The sequence below is a fragment of the Centruroides sculpturatus genome, unplaced genomic scaffold (assembly GCF_000671375.1).
Source record: "Centruroides sculpturatus isolate CEXI.00-Female unplaced genomic scaffold, Cexi_2.0 scaffold218, whole genome shotgun sequence".
NCBI lineage: Eukaryota > Metazoa > Arthropoda > Arachnida > Scorpiones > Buthidae > Centruroides > Centruroides sculpturatus.
This window is the reverse complement of record NW_019384383.1, coordinates 360,014-384,785: the sequence shown is the minus strand read 5'-3', so window position 1 is coordinate 384,785 and position 24,772 is coordinate 360,014. Positions and strand designations below refer to the sequence as shown.

General features: G+C 33.7%; 1 protein-coding gene across 5 annotated transcripts in view; it reads left to right on the top strand.

The window, feature by feature from the left end:
• Positions 1 to 9,877: 9,877 nt before the first annotated feature.
• Positions 9,878 to 24,772, top strand: part of LOC111617959 (Fanconi anemia group J protein homolog) — a 79,996-nt gene continuing 65,101 nt past the window's right edge. Inside the window, exons 1-7 of one of the 5 annotated variants that reach the window (XM_023359360.1) lie at positions 9,878 to 9,989; positions 10,880 to 11,005; positions 14,811 to 14,925; positions 16,095 to 16,154; positions 18,173 to 18,252; positions 24,117 to 24,520; positions 24,654 to 24,743. In XM_023359360.1, the coding sequence (XP_023215128.1) occupies positions 10,892 to 11,005; positions 14,811 to 14,925; positions 16,095 to 16,154; positions 18,173 to 18,252; positions 24,117 to 24,520; positions 24,654 to 24,743 (863 nt within the window). In that variant the 5' untranslated portion in view covers positions 9,878 to 9,989; positions 10,880 to 10,891. Of the gene's footprint in view, positions 10,056 to 10,463; positions 10,487 to 10,535; positions 10,749 to 10,879; positions 11,006 to 14,810; positions 14,926 to 16,094; positions 16,155 to 18,172; positions 18,253 to 24,116; positions 24,521 to 24,653; positions 24,744 to 24,772 lie in introns of those variants that run through there. The other 4 variants (XM_023359359.1, XM_023359358.1, XM_023359362.1 and 1 more) reach the window with 4 other exon arrangements.

Below are 24,772 nucleotides of genomic sequence, written 5' to 3'. Positions count from 1 at the left end.
TAGCAGTTTTCTCTTGTGGGAAGTCCGATGAAAATAAGTGTTTACATTCCACAAAAATTAATATTTAATGTAAACGTTTAACTCGATACATCGATAAAGGTTTTCTGCTTCCAGTAACATCGTCGTAAGAATGTTTACGCATTTTTATAATCCTTTTCGAACATTTCTTGCCGTCATACTGCACAAAACGATTAAAAGCAACGTTTTAACTACAGTAAGTAGCCGAAAGTCACCTTTGCAATACAAAAACTATACATAACCGGTTAAAATGTATCGTTAACACACAAAAACGACTTAAGCATTCCTTAATTAATAATATTTCCGAAAGTAGAAACGACTGTTAGTTATCAAAACACTACTTTGTTTGACAGAATACTACATTAAGAGAATTATCAACAATATTGCTTGCGAGACCAAGCATTCCTCCCTTAAACTTAAAAAAGATCGAAAGTTCAAAATGTTAAACATTTAAAATATTTTTGCCTCCGAAACGTCGTTCTTTGATCTAATCTCGAAAGAACACCGAGTTCTTGCATTCGACTCGCATTGGTAATGCTCTCTCGTACTTCACGATCCTGATCTACAGCTTTCGGGCATAGCTTATGAATTTTTGAATAAATTTGCATTCAAAATTACACTTTCGAGATGATTATCTATTGTTTTCTTGTAAGCTCTTCGGTTAATTCGTAAAAATTTCCAGAAAAAGCCGTAGAAACTTTAACGTTTACGTGCGATTTGCTTCTTCAATCCGGTTTCGTTCTCTCACACTAGGCAATTGATATATAGCATTAGAAGTAAATCATCGAGGAAAACGTGACATTCTTAGGCTCCAAGAAAGTCCTAAATTTATCAACACTAAAACAAACATTATTAGCTAACGTAGGATTGTACAAGACTCGGTTAACCGAAAATAACACTTTTGAAAACTCTACACAGAAACTTAATTAGTACACGATACTGTCTACAGTTTTTAAACATAATTGCGGTATTTATTAACAGTAATTTATTCATTTTTTATAAATAATTTGGATCGTTCCCGCTCTGCCGATGGCCCACTCTCTTGTACATTAAAAATTACTCACAATGGACAAAATAGTCAAAAATACAGTCCGTAGGCGATACCAATAATATAAAGAGCGACTTTTTCTTCAAATTGTATTTACATTGAGATGGCCGAGTCTCTATATTACCTAATTAATTAGTCGTTTTTCTTTTTAGGAAATCCTCGCAGGAAGTCAGAAAGTCGAATGACCTTCGAAGAAATCTGTTTTCCCGTTCATAAATACGTTGCTATCAACAAACTTATTTGTAGTTTATCTAATACTGTGAATAAAATTATACTTACGAGTATGAGGGCGGCAATGTATCGACTTTACTGATTTACTATAGCCGGGTACAGGAATAATTACAATGTCACACTTTAGTTGCCTTTACCGCGAGCTGAATAGGCAACTACATTTACAGGTAAGTTATTCCGCTGCACCGTTCCCACTTTTCTGATGTATTTACTTTTATAAATAAATAAGTTTTCCGTGATTCTCAAACGAGTATGTCATTGTTAATACTTAATTAATAATAACACGCGCATCACCAATATTATAAAAATTGTTTATCGAGATGATTTCACTATTTACATTTTACCCGCCTTCGACAGAAGTTCTTCAAAGTCCGAGTTAAGAGGTGAAATACGTGTAGTTTCCGCTGTTGAGAAATACAAAATCCACATCTCTTGTTGTTGTAGAAAGTCGTCACCGGATACTTTTGCCGACGAATAAGAGATTGATGACGAACGAATGTAATTATTTTTGAATTTAGCGAACGGAAAAGAGATTTTGGCCATTTTGTCTTATCGTTAGCTTATTGTTACTTTGACGATACTACAAATTATTCTGCATTTGCAGCCAGACGGCTAAGCAGTAAAATGCCAGCTTATCGTTGTAGAGAATGCAAATTCAAATTCCATTTAGATTCCCATAACTTTAATAAATATTACTACTGGAGCATCTTTTTCCATTCCTCCTTCATTTTGGCCATTCCGTTATGGTTTAAAATCTTTAGACTCATTAGGAATGAGTGTAATTGTGGCCGGCCGCGTGCCGTAACGCGCTTTTAATCAATTATTACCTATTATAGGTACAACTGAGACGGAAACGCGAGAATATTGAGTATGTCATGTTGCTTCACGTTTTAGCCAATCCTTTTGAATCCCCACAGGCTCTCTAACAAGTAAAAGAGAATTCCTCGTTGAATAAGAATCGAATCTGGACTCTTTAGTCGGAACCGCGACAAGATTTTGTATTGCCGCTTACTTTTTACTTAAATTTTGTTTAATTCTAGCAAATCGACTGCGAAACGACAAAAGCCAATTTTAAAAATCCAAATTTGAGATTTAGAGACAGATTATTATTCTCAAAAATCGTGTACATCTGCGGACAAATGGAGATTCGATAATAAATTCCGCCGACGAATTATGAAATTATTACACGATTTAACTATCAAACGGACGAATTAATTTTAATTATANTCGGAGACCCAATGGAGAATGGAAGACCGTCGAGCCGACAATCCTAGAAAATCCTCTCTCGTCCGAGATTTTGTCCTCTACGAGATCTCTAGGGATTGGTCGTTCTCTTCGGAATGTCGCTGCATCTGGAAACCAACGAGATTTTTGAGATTTAGGTGGCACCCCGTAACACGGGCCTGCAGCCACATCGGAAATAGGATACGAGAAAGACTCAAACGCAAACAAACAATCGAATATAATTTTTAGAAAGTTTATCCTCTAAGCTCGAGTAAAATCGTTAACCGGACCCGCGATACTTAGTGATCATAATTATCTCGTTCTCGACCTTTCTACCACCGATGAGAAGTAATGGCGCGTTGTAAATCGAAGAAGAAGAAGCTAATAATAGACTTCGACCGTAACTACTTTCGTTAAATATAAGTCAGCCTTTCTCCCGGGTTAGCGGCCTACAGGGTTAAATGCGGATCGTCCTACGCCCTTCCTTCCTACAGTAACAGAGTTACGAAGACGACAAAGAATATCGAGTATATTCGGCCGAAAATACGACTCGACACCTACGGCCGCATTCCTCTCTTTCTCGGATCTATTCTTTCAAAAAGAGAAGAGTAACAAATGTATGCGCGAGTAACTAACCTCTACCGCATAAAATTAGCATAAGATGGAAAATTAAAGGCCATCTCGCGATCGGCATAATCGATAACGTCACAACAGCATTCTATAGACAATATTGCTCGAGTCTACCTTCATTTAACGTGGAAAATCATCTAATTAGCTTTATTTTATAACTAATTTTTAGTATTAGTTCTATACAATCGATACAAATTTAAAATTTTCAAGTTAATTGTATAGTACAATGCGAGCGAGGAAGAAAATTTCGAAAATAAAAGACTGGGCGCCGTGTTAAATTTGGCAACCATTTTATATTTTACAATAGTTATTATTCGTTTACGTGTGATTTTATTTCTTATTGACCACAGATTTGTATAAGGAGGAAGTTTCGACAGGAAATCTAAATCGTTACATAAGTCTAATTTTACGTGACGTAGATGCAATCGGTTTCTATGTAAGCGCTCGTGTTACTCGTCGCACGAAGCGGCGCATTACGCTAGAAGGAAGGTGTCCGAAGTATCTTACGCCACGGGATTTCTTTCGGTAGGGAATCCAACCGGGCAATGGCGGGTTTGATCGACGCGTAGCGCGCGCGTTAATAAACGTGTCGGCCAGACATCAAAGATACGAGGCAGACTCATTTCCGTTAATTAACGGCGGACGGTTTGTTCGTTCGTGTACTCGGGTTACTGGATACGTCCGGGTTCAGATTTTACGAGAGACCCCTCGCCGGTGGTCTTCCGTCTCTTATCCAGTCTTTCCCGCATTATTCGTCTTTTCTTTCTTGGGTTTACGCTCGGGCGATCCGACTTTTCGCGCTATACGCCAACGTTCTTCGTTAGTCGGCCTTTCCACCGCCGGTCCCGGTGGCTAGAGGCGGGATAAGAGGGACGGATAATTTCTATTATTCTACCGGAGCGGGAAGGGCGGAAACGTAATCGCGTTCTACCCTCCCTCCCCTATTTCCTCGGTTGCCATTGGTGCTCCGCTCTCTCGTTTAGCCATCCGTCCCGCGACTTTAATCTCCTTCTAACGAGAGGGGAGGAACGCAGCCTCCCGCCGGCTAACGGTGACAATTTCGCGTCCTTCTCCACTCGGTTTGGATTAAAACGGATTATCGGTTCGAAGCTCTGCCACGGGATAAAAAAACACACCTTTTATCTGCAACGTTCCTAAATAATTAAGCTCGAGAGGCAACTGGCGACTTCTTGCCATCTCTAAAAGTATAAAATCTCCTTTAAGAAGGCAATTAAAATTTCCTAGTTTTACAATAAAAAGTATTCTGTAAAGTCTGCCGTTCTCTATTACAAAATTTTTCCTATCCATCACGAATAATAAGAGATGGATTTGGTCACTCTTTCGCTACAGTCGTCCACTCCGCTCTACAGAATTGCAATGCCGAGAAGCTGCCCAATGGAAACGAGACTGCCTAAAACAATAACTTCATTTTCACCCTATTTTAAAAAACACAGTATTATAAAATATTATATCAAATAATATTAATTGCTATTTTAATACACTTCCGGTCCAGTTGGGAAGGTTTTATCTGTTTTTAGCCTCTTTAGCTATATAATAAGACTGGATATAATACGGCGCCAATGTCGGAACACCCCTTCTGTTAATATTCGACCTAAATATAAGCATTTTATTCCATAAAGGATAAAGGATGGTCGCATCGTTCGGATAATCTTCAAAAATTATAAAATTTTGCTTTATTAATAAGATAGGTTGATAAGAATAAAGCGAAACTTCTTACACTTTCGCTTATGTCGAGGTGACCGATAGATTAACGCCAACGATTTATTAAAATTTGCTAACGTTCCAGTATGAAATACGAATTAGGCTATAGCTTATATTCTGTAGCACGTTTTACGCTTCTCGAAAAGTCGATATATTATTAAGTATGAGTAAGTATATAAAAGGACTGCGCTCCCTATTATATTCCTTATTGGAAGAAATAGATTTACGCTACGCTACTGGCGTTACGCGTCGTCTCTGCAATTTAAACATTAATTTTAATGACAACCGCGTGGAAATGGAAGTGGACTTTTAACTATTTTAAAACTTTCCGAAGAGATAATTCGCATTTCCTTCCTAAATATTACCATTTTCGCATGAGGAGGAGAGATTTTCTTGTTTAGCGGAACTAATGTCGTTATATACGAGGCTGTAAATTACCCGCTACCCACAATAGGCTACGTCTGTCTCGTCTTTAGTGGAACTTACGGGCGTTTCCTCCTTACCCTCGCTCTAACTAACACTTAAACATCGCGGGGTGTTGAACAAATGAAGAATTGTTTCCTTCTCGCTCTCCGTCCCCGACATTTTAACTCGTAGCGGTTACTTTACGCCGACTTTTCCTTACTTTCGGTCGTTTCGTAGTCGGGTAGGGTTTGTCGGCATAATTTTGTCTCGTGCCTAATTACAATTATCGATTATGATTATTACGATTGTTTCTTATCGGTTGCCGCGACCAGTGGTAAAAACGCTTTCCTCCAATACAATTAATTTTTTTTAATTATATTGAAATTATTTTATAAATTAATATAATATAATTTTTGTTAATAAAATGATAAAAGTACCAGTTATATCTTTCTTTTCGAATTTTTCACAAATCTGGCAACGTTGTTCTCGTTACGAAAGACCATTCATTCGTAGAATTTTGGCACGTGATACCAGGCAGGAAATTCAAAATTGCCTTCGCCAAAAATTTTGTACGCGGTTTACGAGCCCGTTATTAGCTTTATTACATACAAAATGACGAAGAAAGGCTAGAAATTTATGTTAAATCGCCTTTATTTAATATAGATTACAATAGTCGTGCGTAAAAATACAGATTATTTAGTAATATTTTCTAAATAATCTNAAAAAAACCCACCAATTTTAATTCTATTTCATGACGTTCTTCCATTATTTTTAATTATAGATTTTTATTAATTTTTGTCGGTCGTTCGCCGCTTCGGATAGATCAGGATTTACACCTACAGTACAGTACAGGGTCTTTTAAGTATTATATTATTTATTATATATTATTTTTTGGTGAAAGAAGGATCTTACGCGTTATAGTTTAGGGCTACAACAAATTTAAATTTGGCTCTGGCTGCGGAAAGAAACTGTAGGAGGAGGATCATGTGGCGCGAAGGATGTTTCCTAAACTCGCGGTTCCTTTTGGTTGTTTCGTTCCTACGCCTAAAAACCCGAAGGTTACCGTTGATTATTACAGAATCTACGAGTTGCGATTGTAATTTTTTCATAGACGTACCTGGTAGACACTAATAGGCAGCGGACGGGCCCGCGACTGTAGTAGGATACAGATGATACCATTGATTTTTGCTTCATTAACGATTGATTTTTTACACAGAAACATCAAAACAAGACGATAAACCAAATTAATTTATCAACTTAATTCTAATTATTTTAATTATTAAAGTTTCGAACGAGAGGGTAAACTTTGTCCAAGTTTAGAATCAAATTTCCTAATTAAATCAGCCCCGCTTTGCATTCGTTAATGATTTATCGATTTTATATTAATTTTCAATGTTTAACGAGGAAAAAATTTCATTTATCGCAAAAATTTTCAATTTAAAAAATATGAAAATGATCATTGTTGTAGGGAAGATAGCAGTTTTCTCTTGTGGGAAGTCCGATGAAAATAAGTGTTTACATTCCACAAAAATTAATATTTAATGTAAACGTTTAACTCGATACATCGATAAAGGTTTTCTGCTTCCAGTAACATCGTCGTAAGAATGTTTACGCATTTTTATAATCCTTTTCGAACATTTCTTGCCGTCATACTGCACAAAACGATTAAAAGCAACGTTTTAACTACAGTAAGTAGCCGAAAGTCACCTTTGCAATACAAAAACTATACATAACCGGTTAAAATGTATCGTTAACACACAAAAACGACTTAAGCATTCCTTAATTAATAATATTTCCGAAAGTAGAAACGACTGTTAGTTATCAAAACACTACTTTGTTTGACAGAATACTACATTAAGAGAATTATCAACAATATTGCTTGCGAGACCAAGCATTCCTCCCTTAAACTTAAAAAAGATCGAAAGTTCAAAATGTTAAACATTTAAAATATTTTTGCCTCCGAAACGTCGTTCTTTGATCTAATCTCGAAAGAACACCGAGTTCTTGCATTCGACTCGCATTGGTAATGCTCTCTCGTACTTCACGATCCTGATCTACAGCTTTCGGGCATAGCTTATGAATTTTTGAATAAATTTGCATTCAAAATTACACTTTCGAGATGATTATCTATTGTTTTCTTGTAAGCTCTTCGGTTAATTCGTAAAAATTTGCAGAAAAAGCCGTAGAAACTTTAACGTTTACGTGCGATTTGCTTCTTCAATCCGGTTTCGTTCTCTCACACTAGGCAATTGATATATAGCATTAGAAGTAAATCATCGAGGAAAACGTGACATTCTTAGGCTCCAAGAAAGTCCTAAATTTATCAACACTAAAACAAACATTATTAGCTAACGTAGGATTGTACAAGACTCGGTTAACCGAAAATAACACTTTTGAAAACTCTACACAGAAACTTAATTAGTACACGATACTGTCTACAGTTTTTAAACATAATTGCGGTATTTATTAACAGTAATTTATTCATTTTTTATAAATAATTTGGATCGTTCCCGCTCTGCCGATGGCCCACTCTCTTGTACATTAAAAATTACTCACAATGGACAAAATAGTCAAAAATACAGTCCGTAGGCGATACCAATAATATAAAGAGCGACTTTTTCTTCAAATTGTATTTACATTGAGATGGCCGAGTCTCTATATTACCTAATTAATTAGTCGTTTTTCTTTTTAGGAAATCCTCGCAGGAAGTCAGAAAGTCGAATGACCTTCGAAGAAATCTGTTTTCCCGTTCATAAATACGTTGCTATCAACAAACTTATTTGTAGTTTATCTAATACTGTGAATAAAATTATACTTACGAGTATGAGGGCGGCAATGTATCGACTTTACTGATTTACTATAGCCGGGTACAGGAATAATTACAATGTCACACTTTAGTTGCCTTTACCGCGAGCTGAATAGGCAACTACATTTACAGGTAAGTTATTCCGCTGCACCGTTCCCACTTTTCTGATGTATTTACTTTTATAAATAAATAAGTTTTCCGTGATTCTCAAACGAGTATGTCATTGTTAATACTTAATTAATAATAACACGCGCATCACCAATATTATAAAAATTGTTTATCGAGATGATTTCACTATTTACATTTTACCCGCCTTCGACAGAAGTTCTTCAAAGTCCGAGTTAAGAGGTGAAATACGTGTAGTTTCCGCTGTTGAGAAATACAAAATCCACATCTCTTGTTGTTGTAGAAAGTCGTCACCGGATACTTTTGCCGACGAATAAGAGATTGATGACGAACGAATGTAATTATTTTTGAATTTAGCGAACGGAAAAGAGATTTTGGCCATTTTGTCTTATCGTTAGCTTATTGTTACTTTGACGATACTACAAATTATTCTGCATTTGCAGCCAGACGGCTAAGCAGTAAAATGCCAGCTTATCGTTGTAGAGAATGCAAATTCAAATTCCATTTAGATTCCCATAACTTTAATAAATATTACTACTGGAGCATCTTTTTCCATTCCTCCTTCATTTTGGCCATTCCGTTATGGTTTAAAATCTTTAGACTCATTAGGAATGAGTGTAATTGTGGCCGGCCGCGTGCCGTAACGCGTTTTTAATCAATTATTACCTATTATAGGTACAACTGAGACGGAAACGCGAGAATATTGAGTATGTCATGTTGCTTCACGTTTTAGCCAATCCTTTTGAATCCCCACAGGCTCTCTAACAAGTAAAAGAGAATTCCTCGTTGAATAAGAATCGAATCTGGACTCTTTAGTCGGAACCGCGACAAGATTTTGTATTGCCGCTTACTTTTTACTTAAATTTTGTTTAATTCTAGCAAATCGACTGCGAAACGACAAAAGCCAATTTTAAAAATCCAAATTTGAGATTTAGAGACAGATTATTATTCTCAAAAATCGTGTACATCTGCGGACAAATGGAGATTCGATAATAAATTCCGCCGACGAATTATGAAATTATTACACGATTTAACTATCAAACGGACGAATTAATTTTAATTATATGTATAGCGTGTTATATAAAGCATCAAGATTTACTAAAGTTGAAAAATATTTAATTATTTAAAATTTAAAATTTATTTTTTCAAAAAAATTAATAGCTTTAATTTATTAATATTATATTAAATATAGGCCTATACAAATAAGATTATAAATTTAACAATTAGGCAATTTTATTAAAAATTAGATTATTTAATACTGTATAAAGACTAATTTACGTTAGCACAATTTGTCCACCAGAGGGACGAGCGAACGTTGAGTCTAGTCACGTGATCGAAAAAATTTACTAAAGTAACGAATGTTTTATTTTTTTTTAATTTGTTGAAGCTATAAAACCGAAAAAGCTACTAAAAAGTATTTAAAAAGAATAAAATTTAGCAAAATTTAAATGTCGAAAAGCCAATGTTTGAACTTCGCCCTCTAGTTTCGTTATTAGTAACTTAAAGATTAAAAAAGCGAAAATACATTTTTTGTTTTTTTAGAACTCAAAACTTTTGAATTAAAAAAAATAATTGTATTTTAAAAATGAAGCTATTTTTATTTAAATAAAATGTCTGTAAACAATAATTTAACATTGTCTTCTTATTTTTCTCGAGCCGAATACGAAACACGATCGATGATTGGTGTATTTTCTACTTAAGCAGTATCACGTCTTCTGATTAGTCAAAAAGAGCACGTGTGTTTTAGGCGGACTAAAGGAAACGACGGTTGTGTTAAAGGTGACATTTATGGTCGTCGTCGACGCTTTACTAGGATTTTGCGTGTTAAGAGGGGTAATTTTGTAGGCGAGTTTTAATGAAAATACACATTGTTTTATATATTTCTAGTGGTCTTGTGTTAAAAGTGAGGTCACGTGTTTGAAGCCCTGGAGAATGGAGAATTTTAGCGGGAATTTTACATCAAAATAGAACACGGGTCTACAAAAACACAATAATAAACATAATTATTTTTATACCGTAAAAGTACTTACAATTCGTTTCACCAGGTTCGAATGTGTTTATAATTAGGATTTTCGAGTTAAAATGCAAAATATAAATGAAAACTATTCATTAGTTATGTTTACGTATTCGTTAGCTACGCTTTGGACTTGAAATTAGTTTCGTTTATATAATTTATCTTCCAAATTCGGTATTGTTTTTGGTGTTAAATATGACAACCTTGAAGTTCTGTCGAATGCTTACGGTATTTAGAGATAATCGTCAGTTTCTGTAACGTTGTAAGTTTGGTGGGTTTGTTGTCGCATTGCTGTTTTGATGTAAATTCTTTGTAATTGTCGATCGAATTAATACATTTTTGATGGTGGGCCGAGTTAAAATGACCCGTCTTATCTTTCTCGTCTTTACGCTTTTCAATTTTGCACGGTTTGGTTTATGTCTTTCTGCATTTGCCTCCGACCGTGCCAATCCCGATTTGTGATTTTATTGGCACGGTTGCGACATTAGTTAAGTTAATTTATCTAGTTTTCCGACGGACGAATTGTAAGTATCCGAGAGATTGCGTTCTACGAATTATTGCTCGGATAACGTGTAAAAGTTTTTGTCGCGTACTATTATGGTTTTATTTATCGTCGTCGCATTTAATTTAATAATTATGCGTATTAATTATTTAGATTCGAATAAACATGGAATCTGTGTCGACGCCGGGAGAAAACGAAGAGAGGTCGTACTGCATCCAGAGGGTTCCTCTCGTGTTTCCGTGCAAGGCGTATCCTGCCCAATTGGCAATTATGGATAAAGTAAGTATTTTGTGTATCTTTGAGTTTCAGAAGAAAATTAAGAGGGCCTACGTCCAATTGTTTTTAATCGCCAAAATGCTATTATTTTGATATATTTTGAAATAGCACGGTTGGGAAAGGTAAAAAATAGAATTGGTAGCACCGAATCCACGGATCCAGAGCTCTTGATTCAATTTTTGGAGGCAAATATTCCGCTGGGAAAGGGAGAGGTTTTAATCGCTCGTGAGATCGAGTTGTATTTTTTGCATCTTGGATATTTCTCTCGGTATATTGTAATATACTTTTTTTTTAATTGGATGTTCGTCATTTTCCCTTACGGGGATCAGAGTCATCCTTGTCCCGCTATTGCACAAGGAGAACGTTTCATTTATTATTATACCAAATAAACAAACTTACAATTATCATACAAAAGAAATATTAAACGCTTAGGCTATGTACATATTATTTGTCTAGCTTTGACAAGACACTACCGGTTACCTACTGGCAGATATGTGGGGGAGATAGCTTTCTCCCCGTTAACATGAGTATTCTTCTCGCGAACGACACTAGTTCATCCGCAAATTTTCTGTCTCTTATTAAATTGTAAAGTTCTAGAGTCCAAGTGTTGGTATTCAGTTGGTGTAGACTAGAGAGTTCCGTTCTTTCTCATATTTATAACAGTTAGGAGTAAGTGACATATATTCTGTGTTTCCTCTCCACAGTCGCAAGTATCTATCTGACACTTCCCAATTTTCTTGAGATATTTGTAGCTATTGCTGTGACCTGTGTAAATTTCACTAGTGATATAGTTGATCTGGAGCCAACTTAGGTCTTTGATTTGCTCTTCTATACTTGGCAAGAGCCAAAATGTATGCCTTCCTTTCTCTGAGCAAGACCACCCATTTTGCCATTCTGTTACAGTTTCATCTCTTATCAGTCTCTTAATACCCGAAATTGGGATTTTATTGTGAGTCACCACCGTCGTGCGCGCTGCCTCTTTAGCTAAGAGGTCAGCATGCTCATTTCCTTTTATTCCGCTGTGGAGTCTTATCCATCTCATTTTTATATTGATGTCACTCTGATTTATCATTATTTTAATATTGAGAGCTGTCATATTGGTGTCAGCGAAATGCTGCAAAGTATTTAATGCTGATTTACTGTCTGTATTGACAATAATTAGGCCAGATATCTGTGCTGTTATCACCCATTCCATCACCATTTTTATAGCGTGCAGTTCAGCCTGGTAAACTGAACATGTCATTCAGTCTGTTGCTCAGTATACAGCAGTATTTCTCAACCTTTTTTGTGCTATGCCCCACCTAAGCCTTTCTAAAATTCTTATGTTCCCCCTAACATATACAGCATCTATACAGTTAACTCAAACTCTGGACGAGTCCATTTTCGAATTGCCCCCGTGGGGCGTGGGCACCACGTTGGGAAACACTGGTATACAGGGTGTATCAGAATGATGTTTTAAAACTTTGGGGGATTGTAGAGGATGAAATTTTGAATGTTTTGATATAAAGAACCTATAGCTGGAAATGTGATATAAAGTGTCTACAGCGGTAGGAAGTGTTTGACCGCCCATCACTTTGGTAGCTACCCTTCCATCCATTGATGTCATGTTATTGCTGTGGATGGAAGACTGTAAACACACAACTACAGTGGTCTAACTGAGCCTATGTACAGGATGTTGTGTGCAGCATTTAATACCATCAAAGGGGAGCGTGGCATCTTACTGAGAGTCAGACAAAACATGGTTTGTCGTTGCACATTATTTAATGAAGTTGGTGGTCGTCACATTGAACAATTTACTCTAAAGTAGTGCATCCAATGATTCGATGTACAGTTTGATTGTACTCTACTGTTTTTTCAATAAAACTTGTCATAAATACTGTATTCTGCTGTTTAGTTCAGCATACAGACCGCATAGAACATGCTAAGTGCTGTAGAAATTTTATATCACATTTCCGGCTATAGGTTCCTTATATCAAAACGTTCAAAATTTCATCCTCTACAATCCCCCAAATTTTTAAAACATTATTCTGATACACCCTGTATATTTCTCTGCCTTCATATATTGCTGTAAAGGCAGCACCAATGCATCCGTCTACCTTCGAGCCATCTGTGAAGATTTCTATTTTGCCTTCTTCCTCATCATCTGCTATTATTATGGCTTTATGTTTGTATGTCATCAATAACATTACTGAGCTTGGTTTTATGTCTATATTCGCCTCTGTGTATTCTCTTCCTGCTGTCTGAATATTACACCCCTTTCTACAGAAGTAGAGGGTTGCCTTTTAGTATTAGATCAATTGGTGGTATACTGATGCACTTCAGATGGTGGTAGACCTGAAGTGCATCAGTGGATGTAGTTTGAAATGCTTTTGTTAATTGTAGAAGCACACATCTTTGTTCACTATGAAGTTTCTTTTGTATTACTTTCTTTTCAGTTGCAGGATACCAGGCAGCTGTTGTATAAGTCAGTCTCGGTATGAACGCTCCCTTATATATAATTTCCATGGACTCTCTGCTCAGGCCCAAGTAGACTTGGCTACCCTTGCAAGGGAATTAAACATATTTACACATCTATTTCTTACAGTTATGATATGAGGGAGCCAAGTTAGTCTATTGTCTAACATCACCACAAGGTATTGGAGCTGTTTTTCAACCTTGATGTTTTCATTACCCATCTTGATCGTTTGGGTTCTTTTATAGAGATCAAGTGTTTGGCCCCTTGTGAAAATTATTACCTTGGTTTTCTTGGCGTTAAAGGAGAGCTTAAGATCTATCTCTCTTACTTTCCCAAGTAAATGGTTTCCAATTTGCTCAATCTCTCTGCGGGCGTTCGCTCCATATATTAACATGGTATCATCCACATAGGCCAGTTCAAGAATGCCTGGCCCTTTCTCAATCCTTAGGAACTACTGATGTAATGAATATTCAGTTACTATTTGGTATTCGGCATATTTTTCACTATTCAGCCAAATACCGAATACCTAAAAACAGGAGTAAGAAATAACAAAAACACAGTAAATTAATAATTTTGGTATTTAGATTTAATATTATCTGGTTATTGTTGTTTGTTTATATTTATTTATAACTTATAACATGCATAAAATAAAAAAGAACATAATATTAGTCACTTGTATTCATAATTTATAATTACAAAGATCAGCACATGTACACACCTATTTGTTCGAGAATCATCGCACATCTGAGGGTCTGACCCTGCCTATCCTTCTTTTTAAGCGCTCAAAAAATCACTCTCAAAAAAACGCACTACATAACAATGGGGCTCCCTGCCCAGTATATTGTAAAATAGTAAGGACGTAAAAGTCAAAATAAATAAAAGTAAATAAAATAAAATTATAAAACTGGAAAGCTGAAAATTATCATGTCCTATGCCGTAATCATTAATGAGTTTAATAATCGAATCCATATTTTGAAGAGGTGAGTTTTTGTTTGTTTTATTGCTTCGCCATTTTTGCCAGAAAACTAAACATATAAATACTCCAAAATTCTGAGTTGTGGAGTAGTTATGTTCTCTAATTATCATATCTCGGTGGGCCCGTTTGATTCTTGCATCTCGATTGTGGGACCGCCGAGATAAAGATGTACGGGTCAAGATATCGGCCTTGCTAATGGATTCTGGTCAAAATAAAGATCAAAAACGTTTCTACTAAAGAATTCTGTCCTTGGTTTTCGTGATTAGCTATGTTTTTTATTTTGATTTGTTTTAGTTTAGTTAAATGGAACTTCTGTACTTATAAATTTTGAGGTATTTTATGATTTAATTAAGCATTTATCATGTTTATTATTATAGATAATAAAAGGATTAACCAGAAGACAGAATTGCTTAATAGAATCTCCTACGGGGACAGGAAAGAGTTTGGCTTTGCTAATATCGTGTTTGGCCTGGCAGAGAAGTTTAGCTAATGGTAAAGATTTATTTATACTTAACATTAGATTCTGTAAGACATAAAATATTCAATTGTTATTTTGAGGATATTAATGTAAATTCACATCTGTATTGTCTGTCTTCTTTCAATTCTTTGTTCTGTACGTTTGAGGTTGATTTTGTATGTACTCGTCCACTATCAATTTTCTTGTTTTCATTTATGCTATATTTTATTGTATCTTCTGCACTAGATTTTAATCACATTTTCTTGGATGTTTTTTTTTTATCTCCCTTTTTATAATTGAACTTATGGGTATAGTTTAGATCTTCTAATCACACACTATTAATCTCCAATTTTGTTATTTATTCTTAACTGGCACACAATACTTTCCATATTTTTATTATTGATGACTCTCGACTTTATCACTTGACAATCTCATTTGTGTATAGCTTCTGCAAGCGCCCCATTCTATTGTTTATTATTGTTGTCACTTGCATTTATAACATTGTTCTCAGTGTGTGTAAATGGTGAATCCGTAACAAGTATTTTTGTTAGATGAATAAAAAAGAGTTAAAGAATTGCAAATTTGTTCAAAGTGCTTTCTTGTATTACATCTCAATAATAGAAATGGCTATTTTCCTGCATTCTGAATTCCATAAATGACAATAATCCACTTCCGTATTAATGTTATACACTTTTAAAGTACATGACTCCAGACAGTTACAGAATGGTGTCCATATTAGCATTGTTTGTTTAATTCCATGTAAAATTAATAATAAAATAAGTAATTTGTTTACATAATAAAATAAGTAATTAGAACATTTTGATAATTACTGATTCTAACAGTTTTATGCATTTATTATTGCTTTGAAAGCAATAGAAAAGAGCCAAGATGAGTTGCATAGTCTCAAACAATTCAAAAGCCAAAGAATTGGCTAAAGATTTTTCTTTGTTTATTCAAAAACAATGTTGTTATATTAATTATTTTTACCTCTGTCTTTACTTTTTTATATTCCTTTGTATATACTGTCTACTTGGACCTGTTAATAAACAAGGTCCTAGTAGACAGTATATACAAAGAAATGTAAATGTCATTATATTTTTAGAAAGAATCTTAGAATATTAAATATTTTATTTTTCTTTTCTAATATTTATTACATAACATAGAACTTTCTTATTTTATATTTATAATTAATTATCAATTTCAGAGAATACCAGTGAAGATTTGGGTAATTCGACTGTCGAAACTGCTACTCCATCAAACTTGGGTTAGTACTTTCAAAATGATATGTTTAAGTATATAGAAAAGTTTCTTATGGTACTTTTAAGAAAATATTTCTTAAACCATTAATTTTGTGACTGTCATCTTTCATATTCGGAACCAATTTTTGATTTTAAAGAAAAATTTTTTTGATTGGAAAGGTTCTGCATGCAGCATGGATTCATTATGATTGCATTTACTACACATCTTATATTTTTTACAATGAAAGAAACATTACAAGGTGATGGTTTCCAGTTGGCAAGTTGGTTAATACTCGACTTTTCTAACTTAAAATATAGTGGAAACAGCATGTTCCATATTAATAAAAAGAAACTAGTTACATTAGAATAAAATTGTTATTTATGTTGATGAATACATTAAATTACAAATACAGTAGAAGTCTTAATTACTTGTCCAAGTCCTCCTTATTATACAAATATGCTCAACAGTCTTCATTCTTGAGCACTTTGTAGTCTGAATTAAAGTGAATATTTATGTACAGCCTTTTTAATGATTGTCTATGCAACACATTTGATAACAAAGCAGCTTCTAGGAGATAAAATGTATAAGAAAAATTAATTAAAAACATTAAATATTGCTTTAACTAATTTAATTAATCTCTTTTGTAATGTGTTAATAAGTAATTGACTTACATTACAACAAATGAATTAAAATTTAATGTGGCATTGTTAAAACTATACACAATTTCCTGGACCAAAACAATATAATGTTTATATCTACAGAATGCTCTGGATCCCTTCACCTCCCTCTTGTTGAGTGTTGGTATCTTGTAGATTACCAAACAGGGATGCTTCATCCATGTCAAGCAGGATTTACTTTGAAAGGTAGCAGAGTAATAAATGCTTCCTCCAATACAGATGGAGTCATCTTACAAGTTAGTCTTATTGACATCCAATTCTTGCTTCTACAGACTTAAATATGCTATCTATAGAAAATTTTACCTTGTTTTGGGATCTGTAATTAATGAAATTCTGGAAATTCTAAGTTTTTCTACACTAATATTGGTTCCAGGTTTTTAATCAAATAATAGGTTATAAAAATCTTGGATGTTTGAAGGATTGGAAAAATGTTTGTCAAATAGAGTGGAAAAAAGCTTGTTATTCTTTGGCTTTTCCAAATGATGCGTTTTTATGACAACAAGAGCTAATTATAGCAACGTATGCAGGTTATGTATAACAATCACTGACAAGGAGAGGGCCAGATGTTTGGGTCTCTGATTCAAATGAAACTTGGTGATCACATAGCCTTAAACACAGAAAGCTCCTAATAGGACTCTCTAATATCTCTAGCTTTTCTGAAACTTGAGCATTTAGGTTATGTCTTTGGAAGTTTCACTTATCCTTGTAATGGCCAGAGCCAAATGGATAAGACACTAGGCATTGGGCTTACAAGATGTAGGTACAAACCTTCACAATTTTAATTTTTTTTTATTTTAACAAAATTATTCTATTATTTTACTGTATAAGTAGCATTATTATTCCTCACGAGATTAAAAAGTGACATTAGAGAGGTTGAGGCGCACGTTTTAAACGTGTAAACGTGTACGTGTGACGTTCGGCGCCGCTTTCCCGTAAGCCTAAAAGTTTGACGATGGTGTTTGGAATGTCGAGCGTGATTCCACCAACTATCCAAACACCATTGTCAAACTTTTAGGCTTACGGGAAAGCGGCGCCGAACGTCACACGTACACGTTTACACGTTTAAAACGTGCGCCTCAACCTCTCTATTATTTCCTTTTTAGCAAAAATGAAGTTTCTGTATATTTAACTCTTGTATGTGGCTAAATGAAATTTTTATTTTCATTTTCACTAAACAGGAAATGACGTACATTTTTTTAATCTCTTATTTTGTAAACTTTAAACATGATAATACATGAACACAATAATATAAGATTTTTGTAAGATATTAGAGATTGTTTAATAATAATTTCATTAGTTAAATTGTTTTATTGTAATTTTATTTTAGTATTATCTTCTTTATATTGAATAAAATAATATATTTCAGTGGTAAACAAAAGTATTTATAAACTGGAAGAGGATGTCGACAACGATTTTCAACCTCAAAAAAGATATCGTTCTACCAATGTAAGTGAAATCTTCAATAAATTAGTGTTACATTATCATTTAAGTTTTGTTCTTAAAAACTTTTGACCACTTTAAATACTCTTAAAAAAAATGTAAATCTAAAAATAAAATATTTTTAGAAAAATTAGCAAGTAATATAATACTCATTCTATTCAATTTCGAGAGATTTTTTATGGCAAAGTAAACCAAATAACAATCAGATACTAATTATTCATTTTTATTTTACATTTTTTAAGAAATTACTGCATCGATCCCATTGCTTTAAAATTTTTGACTTTAAATACTGTTTTACTCAACATATCAAATTTGACACTTCTCCAAGTCTGACAATATACTTAAATAACCAAAAGAAACACACTTTAAACAAGTTCAATGTCTCCAACACCCAAAGGATTTCCAACAGAGGTCAAGCACCTAACTCCAGGCGCACAGTGATAGAGTATAACTAGCATTTACATACTTTATATGAGCTGTTGATTTTGAAAGTGGGGCAAGTCCGTTTTGTGAAAAATATAGTTAAAGCTAATTTTTATTACAAATTAACATAAATTTTGTTTTTAATCAATTCACAATAAATATCTTTTAATATCAGTATAAATTTGTTACTAATAATTTATATCGTCAATGATATTTACAGTGAGTTGATTTTGAAAGTGAGGCAAGTCCACTCTAAAGAAAAACATGAAGATATGATGGATTTATTATCCTTTGTACCACCCATTTGTCACGAATACTTTAAAAATCTGCACCATCTAAACTAAAAAATATAATTATATGCATGCAACTTATTACTAAATAGTTTTTATTATTTTCTCCACTTTTTCCTATAAAATTAAATTTATTTTTTGTTTCATTGTAGCTTCTCAAAAAAGCATGAAATGTTGAAATAAAATAAATTAGTAAATAAATAAAATACAGTCGACTCCCCCTATAAGATCATAGATACGTTCCATTCTTTAGGAATCCGATTTCTTACTAGTCCTTCCAATCACAGCCCGACACGTGTGAAGTTTACGCACTACGGCTGATTGAAAGGTTTTCTTCCATAAAATTCATCGATTCTAGACTAATCTGACTCAACATTTCCAAAATACGTATATTTTTTTTGGGAATAATCCGTATAAACTACGCTATAAACAAAAAATTGTAAGATTACTTACCAAATGTGCACAATTCGACATCGCCATTGCTCAAGCTTGTTTTCGTCGCGAAGCAGCACACCAAACCGTGGCCGATTTTTGATAACTTATTTTTCTGCGAAAACGTTGTTGAACTTTGGAGACATCATTAATATAAATAATTTTTATCGCCATTGAATAAGAAATGTTTCTTTCACAAGAAAAGTATAAAGTTACAGTGCTGTATTAGACTTACGGTACCTAATTTACTTACTGTACAGACGATAGTTAGCGTAAAATCTCCGTAGTGTGGTTCTACGTGGCGGAAAATATATATATATATATATATATAATTATAATAAAGTTACAATAAATTAAGTTAATATATAATTATATATACAGTACTTAATTTATATATAATTAATATATAATTATATGTACAGTACCTAATTTATATATAATTATATGTACAGATGAAACTAAACTGAATTTACCCGCCTAAATGTCCATAGCGTGGCGCTATGGACGGCGGGAAAGTAGTTCAGCTGCCCGATGACATTTTACGTAATTATAGGAGTTTTTTTACCATTTTTTACAGATACTGTCGCAATTTTTTCACAGTTTTATAGGAATCGTAATTATAGGAACCTTAATTATAGGGGGGTCTACTGTATTCAATTTTTTGTTGTTATAACTATATTCCATTCAAAGAGAAGCAACGTTTTCAACAAATCATTGCTTTTGAAAGTGAGGCAAGTCCATTGGCGTATATCAAAACCATGATTTTTTTTCACCTAATGCGGATAACCATTATTGCTTATTAAATTTACTTGAAATAAAACCAAAAAAATATAAAACAAGTCCATTATTTCTTACAAATATTTTTAAACTCATTCAAATGCAAACCATTAAATATCCAGCAAAAACATAAAATGGACTTGCCCCACTTTCAAAATCAATGGCTCACATAAAGAAATTGCTTGCAATACAAGTATCAAGCTTGCATACAAGAGGATCTCCATGATAGACAGGTCATTATGCAATGAGAAGGACAAGGCTGATAAATTTAGAGCCCCAGGGATGTACAGTGTTCCTATGAAGGATAACAGATTCCAAAGGAATTTAGTATTCATTGGGTTCACTAAATGCTCAATACAAAAAAAAAACGGGTGCAAGAACATTGTTACAACATTTTGAACAAAAGGCACCTGTCCACTTTTGCCACTGAGTCTGATGTGAGAGCTGATCTCCAAAATGCCATGTTAATAAGAAAATCGTTTCAAAGATTATATTAGAGCTCTAGAAGCATTGGAAATATACAAGGCCAACCTGACTGGCAAATGTATTAACTTTAAGGACAGTAAAACAGTCTTATATGCATGGCAGTGTGCTTTTACGAGAAAACTGGGGAGTGCCTATAGTGTTATAATTTAACTATATAGTGTTATGATTTTGTTCCAGTTTTTAAAAATAATACTGTATTTTTAAAAGTTGTTTTGTGCATTCCAATTTGGAATTTCATTAATTTAATGATCTGAGGCAGACCTTGGTCAAGGTCGAAAACGTTTGTCAAAAGTTTTTTACATTAAAAGAATTTTTGTTACTGGACTTTAAGGGTTGTTTAAAGTGTGTTTGTGATTTGTTCCATTATTAAGAAGGTAATTTTAATAACTAAAAGAATTTTTTTGATGATCAGCATTTTTAAATTGTTTAGGAACTTCCTTAAAAGTATTATTTAATCACCAGAGTCTCTGGAATATGCATTATTACAAAAATATTAGATGAGGCATGAGGTAAATAAAGATAAAGCTATTGTTTTTTTTTTTTTTTTTAGATTTCAAGCTTAATTACATACTCATTAATGTAACAAATATTGATATGCTGGCCACAGATCAAACCTTGCTATTAGAATTAAATAAGCTTTGGTTTTAGTCTCTCCAATTATATAAACATCATGTAAAGTGTTGGATACTCTGCTCTTAATCTGGTTTAGTTCATTAGAAGAGTATCCATAGAAGATTCTTCAGTACAAATCTCAAATTGTGTTCTTGTCAGAAATCTTTAGTCTGGTGAAATGGAGTAGCAAAGCATACAAAACTCCTGATTTGCATTTGAATGAACTTACGTACAGCATTCAAATGAAGCTGTGCAGAAGTTAATGTATCATATGAACCAGCTTCTTTAATGTCTTTGACAGTGATTGATGATTGTTGTTGTACTGATTCATTTACTATTATGATTATTAGTTTTGTCTTTCTTAAAATAAAATATCTTTTCCTGATATAATTTATTATTCATTCAAGTTTAATTTAGTAAAAATAAAGTACCATTATTAATTTAATATGAACAAATTGCTTGTACACTGACAAAAGTCTGCTTCTCACTTGTCGAAAAATATTACAGAAGCTATTGTGGATGCAAAAGCTTTGTTGCTGTGACATTTCTTTGTTTGAAAATAAACTTTAGATGTTTTAATCATTCTTGCTTTCTGTTGATTATTGATTGGGCTGAATTTTCAAATTGCAGACCTATAGATTTCCACTATTGTCCATATCTCCTTAATCTCAAGAACAGAGTTATATAGATGAAATCGAGACCAGATATGGAATGCTATATGGAATGCTTAGGGATGAACCCAATGTACAAACTTTTGGGCCGTATTCTTGTCGTCGTCTCTCGTCTCTCACAAGCCGGTTGCTGGTTGGCTAATCATTTGTTTGTGTCTCGAGAGAACATCGCATCTCTTCAAACATGTTTCTGGATAACTTTTTCTCTTGAAGATTCTTTCGTTTCTCACAGACGAGCAGATAGTTATCTTTCGACCCCTTTCGTCTTTTGCGTCAATTTCATTATATCCAATATGGACAACTGGATGCTACTCGCGCTGTACAATCATATTAGAGAACATTCTCTATCTTGGGAAAGAATATTTTGAGAGAGAAAATGCTTCTGATTTTTTTCCAGTGTCTATTTAGAAATGCCACTGATTCCTTTTTTTTTTTTTTTTTTAATTATCCTACATCAATTACTGAACTATTGAATATGATGTTAATCTTACTTAGATAGCTAAGGAGAAATTAGACGGTAATATTTCGAAAAATATCTAAGTATGCACACTTTTGTAACATAGGTTATTAAAATTTTTATTTGTTATTAGACAAATTGACATTACAATCTGTAAAAATGCTATAAAACAAAAAACATAACTTCAAAAATTTTAACACACCTGAACCATTTACGGTGTGATCATGCAAAAGATTGGTAAACAAATGTTTTCGAACCCCTTCTGAGCTCTGCTTCAGGTTCCAATCAGTTTCTATAAAGACGTTTGATATCCGTTCGTAAAAAAATTTTTGTCATTTCGGTGTGATAAATAGTGAATTTACTTTGTAAACATAACTTCATCAAAATTATGTGCTTTATTTGAACGTGCGCTTTCCTTGCCACATGATCAATAATTATGTACTCTGCATTTTCGAAAATTTTACAATTTCATTGATTAAAATTCTATAACGTGTTGTACATGCGGATAACCCAAACATGTATGATTACCTAGTAGAGTCGTGACGTCATCAACAAAGGCAAGATCATTAAAAGTGACCAGAATTGTCACTGTCTCCGATGAGACAAATTTTGTCTCTCATTTTGACGTCATTCGTCCTTGAAAGAAGAGATGAGTGACCAGAATACCGGCCCCAGGTCTGGAGTAACATGATTTTTAAATTAAAATATCAAAAAGAATTGCACCCTGCCAATGTAACAATGTCACAATAAGTAATTGCTATTTTATTTCTGATATGGCAACAGAAAAGTTTAAAATATTTTCTAATTTTGTTTTTTTAGATGGTTACTCTGTTACTCTTGTAGAAAAGTAATTCAGAGATTGGAGTATTTGCTGTAAGTGGAAACAGAGCTTTACAATTTGAGTGTCTTTGTTTTGGTTTGGTATTTTGCCATTCCAGTCCATCGGGTCAATTTAACAGGCAGTTGGCAAAATTTGTGGGAGGCACGCTTATTAAAAAGGTTTCGAAGAGCACTGTCAAGATTACAATAGTGGAACTTAGATTTTTATTATTGGCAGTTATACGAATTTCATTAAGCTTGCTTTCGTCGTGGAGCAGCGCACCAAACAGCGGGCAGGCACGTTTTCTGATAAGTAATATTTTTGCGAAAAATTCGTTGAACTTTGGAGACATCATTAATAGAAATAATTTTTATGGCCGTTGAATAAGAAATGTTTTTTTCACAAGAAATCTATAAAATTACAGTACTGTATTAGACTTACAGTAACTAATTTGCATACTGTACAGACAATAGTAAACTCAACTTACCCGCCTAAACTCTCCGTAGCGTGTAAGAAGTTTGGCTGCTCGTCCACTATTGGTCCAGATTCGACCAATCCTGTCGCGACACAAGTCAGCGATGACGTTTTACCGCATTTTACGAGTCTCTTTTAGCGTCTTTATACGAATACGGTCGCAATTTTTTTGCTGTGATATACGAATCCGCATTATAGGGGGTCGACTGTATTTATAGTGGAAATTTAGCAAATTTTATTATATTATAGGGGGTACAACTTATAATTATTTCTGTCTTAGGGGTATGCAATTAAAAAAAGTTTGGAGATCACTGGACTAGACAACAGACAACAATATTTATGGTTAGAATAAGGGGCACCTACTGTACATATTTATTTTATATATATTGTATTTTTATATGTAAATAACTTATATTAAAATATTTTAGGTGCAGAATGGTACAATGGATAGTAGTGAAGTATGTATAGCACTAGAAGTCAAAACGACGAAGGGAACGAAAAGTTATTTATTGAATACTTCTGATTCGTCATCTGTATTGCTTCATAAACCACAGAGAGTGGCAATTTTGCCTCTGTATGATTTTTCTTGTGTAGAGTTGGACAGGAAAGGAGAAAATGGTTCACCAGAGATAGACGAAAACCTATTAAAAGCCCGCATGACGTTTGACGATGGAACGTTTTGCGAATATTTGCTAACTTGTTTGGAAAGTTATAAAGATGTCAGAACAAAATTAGTTGTAATAAATGCCGAAAATGGCTTTGAAAATGACTTTTCGGATTTTTCTTCTTTACAATCGTCACCGGAAGACCCAAATTCATCTCAAAAGAAAAAGTGAGATTACTGTTATTCGTAACAGATTTTGAACTTTGCATTATCCTCTAAACAAAGTTGTTTTGATAAATTACAATGTCAGTTATAAGTTACACAATTCTACATTTATAATTATATAAAACTTATCTTTCAGAATTCCTCAAATATACTTTGGTACGAGAACTCACAAGCAAATAACTCAAATTGTTCAGGAATTAAGGAAAACAATTTACAAGGATGTAAGGTACTATATACATATTTACTTTTTATTTA